At 62.8% G+C, this 2,379-nt stretch overlaps 1 protein-coding gene across 1 annotated transcript; it reads right to left on the bottom strand.

Moving 5' to 3' along the window:
• Positions 1-11: 11 nt before the first annotated feature.
• SMIM3 (small integral membrane protein 3) lies at positions 12-2,371 on the bottom strand. The gene is made up of 2 exons (XM_010578948.1): positions 2,230-2,371; positions 12-862 (listed from the first exon to the last, which is right to left on the bottom strand). Exon 2 carries the CDS (start codon positions 859-861, stop codon positions 682-684), a length of 180 nt encoding a protein of 59 aa, XP_010577250.1. The 5' UTR covers position 862; positions 2,230-2,371; the 3' UTR covers positions 12-681.
• Between the last annotated feature and the right edge of the window lie 8 nt (positions 2,372-2,379).

Raw genomic sequence — 2,379 nt, 5'->3', positions numbered from 1 at the left:
GGGCACCAAGCACAGCCAGTGTGCAGGCAAGGCAGGCAGGCTGGCAGGAGCTGCCCGCATCCCGCTGCCCTGCTAGACCCAGAGGAACCGAGCGCCCCATAGATCTTTCCTACAGTTTCAGCAGTTATCTGATAGAGGAGAAGCCAGTGCCAGCTGCATGTCTGCTGCGCAGCCAGGACGGGCTCTGTCACCGATGCTTTTAGTTGAGTCTCTGAATGCACAACCAGAAGCCATACCCATCTTGCTTTGACCCTCCTTTCCCAACCATCCTGACAGCTGGGACTCCAAAGAAGAAAAAACTTTGCTGGGCATTTCCACTCCTTGCTGCTTGCCTGGGAGGAGACAGGGTCGCCAGCAAAGGCGAGACCAGCCTGCCTGCCTCATGGGAGCAAGTCGGTTCTAGCTGGACACATCCGCAAAGTCACACATCTCCCTGCTGGTGCCCAGGCTGCCATCTCCCCGACAGGTCCCCATGAGTTCAGTGGGTAAACAGGAGGCAGTGGGTTCACCCGGCAAGAGCCAGGAACAGGGGCAGGCGCCTGGGTGCTGGCCCACCCCAGCTCCTGCCCATCTCTCCCCAGCTCTCGGGGTGCCCCATCGGGCTCTACAGGGTCCCTGGCACAGGATCCCACGGCTGTGTCCCCCTGCCTGGCAAGCCAGCCATCTCTCGTCGCCTTCGCCTCACACGATGCCGTTGCGTGTGGGGTGAGTCCGTACCCGGTAGATGATGACGGCAGTGGCCGGGCAGAGCACCAGGGCCGTCATGACGAGGATGGTGGCCAGGATGATCAAGACGATGACCCAGATGTCCAGGATGTGCTTGGGGAGAATGACGAGATCTGCTGGATCAGTGAAGTCCATCCTGCAAGGGAGAAGCAGAGGGGTGATGGGGCAGCCCCCCCCCCCCCATTGCTCTAAGCATCCCAGTGCTCTCTCCACGGAGACCCCTGTGGCCACGTCCACCCTCGGCCTTCTTCAAGAGCAAAGGGCTTTCGTAAAGACTCCTTTGAGAAGCCCCAGGATTTACCGCGTGCTTTGATGCAGCTGGATTAACAGCCCAGGGAAAAACTTCCCTGTTAATTGCTACCGCTGTTAAAGGAGCTGATAAAGCAAAGCCACAACCAGACGTCCTGCTGGTCACTCACGAGTGGGTCATCGGGTGGCGAAACGGTGGGACCAGGGCAGCCAGAGCCCCCCTCGCTTCAGGGGACCCCCACCCCCCCGCGGTGCCTCCCGCTGACCCACGGAGTTAATGGCTTAATTAGCAGCAGGGCTGGGGTCACCGTCCCTCCATACATCCCACAGCTGCCTTCTGCCGGGCCACCGAGTGACACGACCGACAGCACCGGGCTGAGCCCCCCCAGTCCATCCCGCCCGCAGCCGCCCCTGGCTCCAGCACCCCGGGGAGGGGGACACACACACACGGACGAACCCCCACCGCGGGGGAGAAGAGGTGGCGGCCGCAGCCTGCCCTGCCTGCCCTCCTGCCTGCCCGCACCCCCCTTTACCTGCAGCCCGGCTCCGGCGAAAGGCCGCGGCAGGATCCCCGGCGGGGGAGGGAGCCTCCGCCTGGCCCCGCCCGGCCCGCGGGGGGCGGCAGGGGAGGGAGAGGAGGGGAAGGGGAGGAGAGGGTAGGGGAAAGGAAGGGCAAGGGCAGGCAGGACCTTTTTTATGCACCGGGATAAAGCAAGAACACGCTCCAGCTCACCCCAACCCCGGATGGGGTCAGACCCGTCTGGAGCCAAACCCGAAGGTCTCAGGTGTCAAGGAGGCACCCTGGGGATATTTCATAGCATAACAGCTTCATAAAGGGCTTTTTCCCCGTTCCTGTTCCCCTCCTGCCTCGCCAACAGCAGGGCTTACGTGCCCCCACTTGCCTCCGTTGCCTGGGGCAAGAGGGAAAAGCAAAACCACCGAAACCCTCAGTCAAACCCCAGCAGCGAGGCGCCAGCCAGCGCTCCCCGGGGCTTCGGGGCAGGGTTGATTTATAGACACAAGCAGAGAGCATCTCCGGGGAGGCGGCAGACCTCGGCCCACCAGCTGGGAATGGCGTTTCTGCTGTCTAGCGGAATATTCTGCTCTGTTGGCAATGCTGAAGGGCAAAGCCAGCAGCAGCTATTCCTGGCCGGCTGCGGGAAGCAAGGTGGTGGGATGCTCTGATTTTCCTGCTGGGACACAAGCCTGGTGTCACCCACACTGGGACCCATGCACCACACCCTTCATACCCACCTTTCCCAGGGAAACGTGCCGCATTCCCAGTGGCGGAAACCACTACCACATGTTCTCAGACACCCCCGGCCTCCAGGCACGCAGCTCCCCGCTCCCCCAGAAGCGGCGCACAGGCGGCTGGCGGGCAGCCTCCCCCCCGCCTCCCCAACA

The sequence above is a fragment of the Haliaeetus leucocephalus genome, unplaced genomic scaffold, assembly GCF_000737465.1.
Source record: "Haliaeetus leucocephalus isolate CR32 unplaced genomic scaffold, Haliaeetus_leucocephalus-4.0 Scaffold656, whole genome shotgun sequence".
In the NCBI taxonomy this organism is placed as follows: Eukaryota; Metazoa; Chordata; class Aves; order Accipitriformes; family Accipitridae; genus Haliaeetus; species Haliaeetus leucocephalus.
The sequence above is the reverse complement of the archived record's forward strand: the minus strand, read 5'-3'. Positions and strand labels throughout refer to the sequence as shown.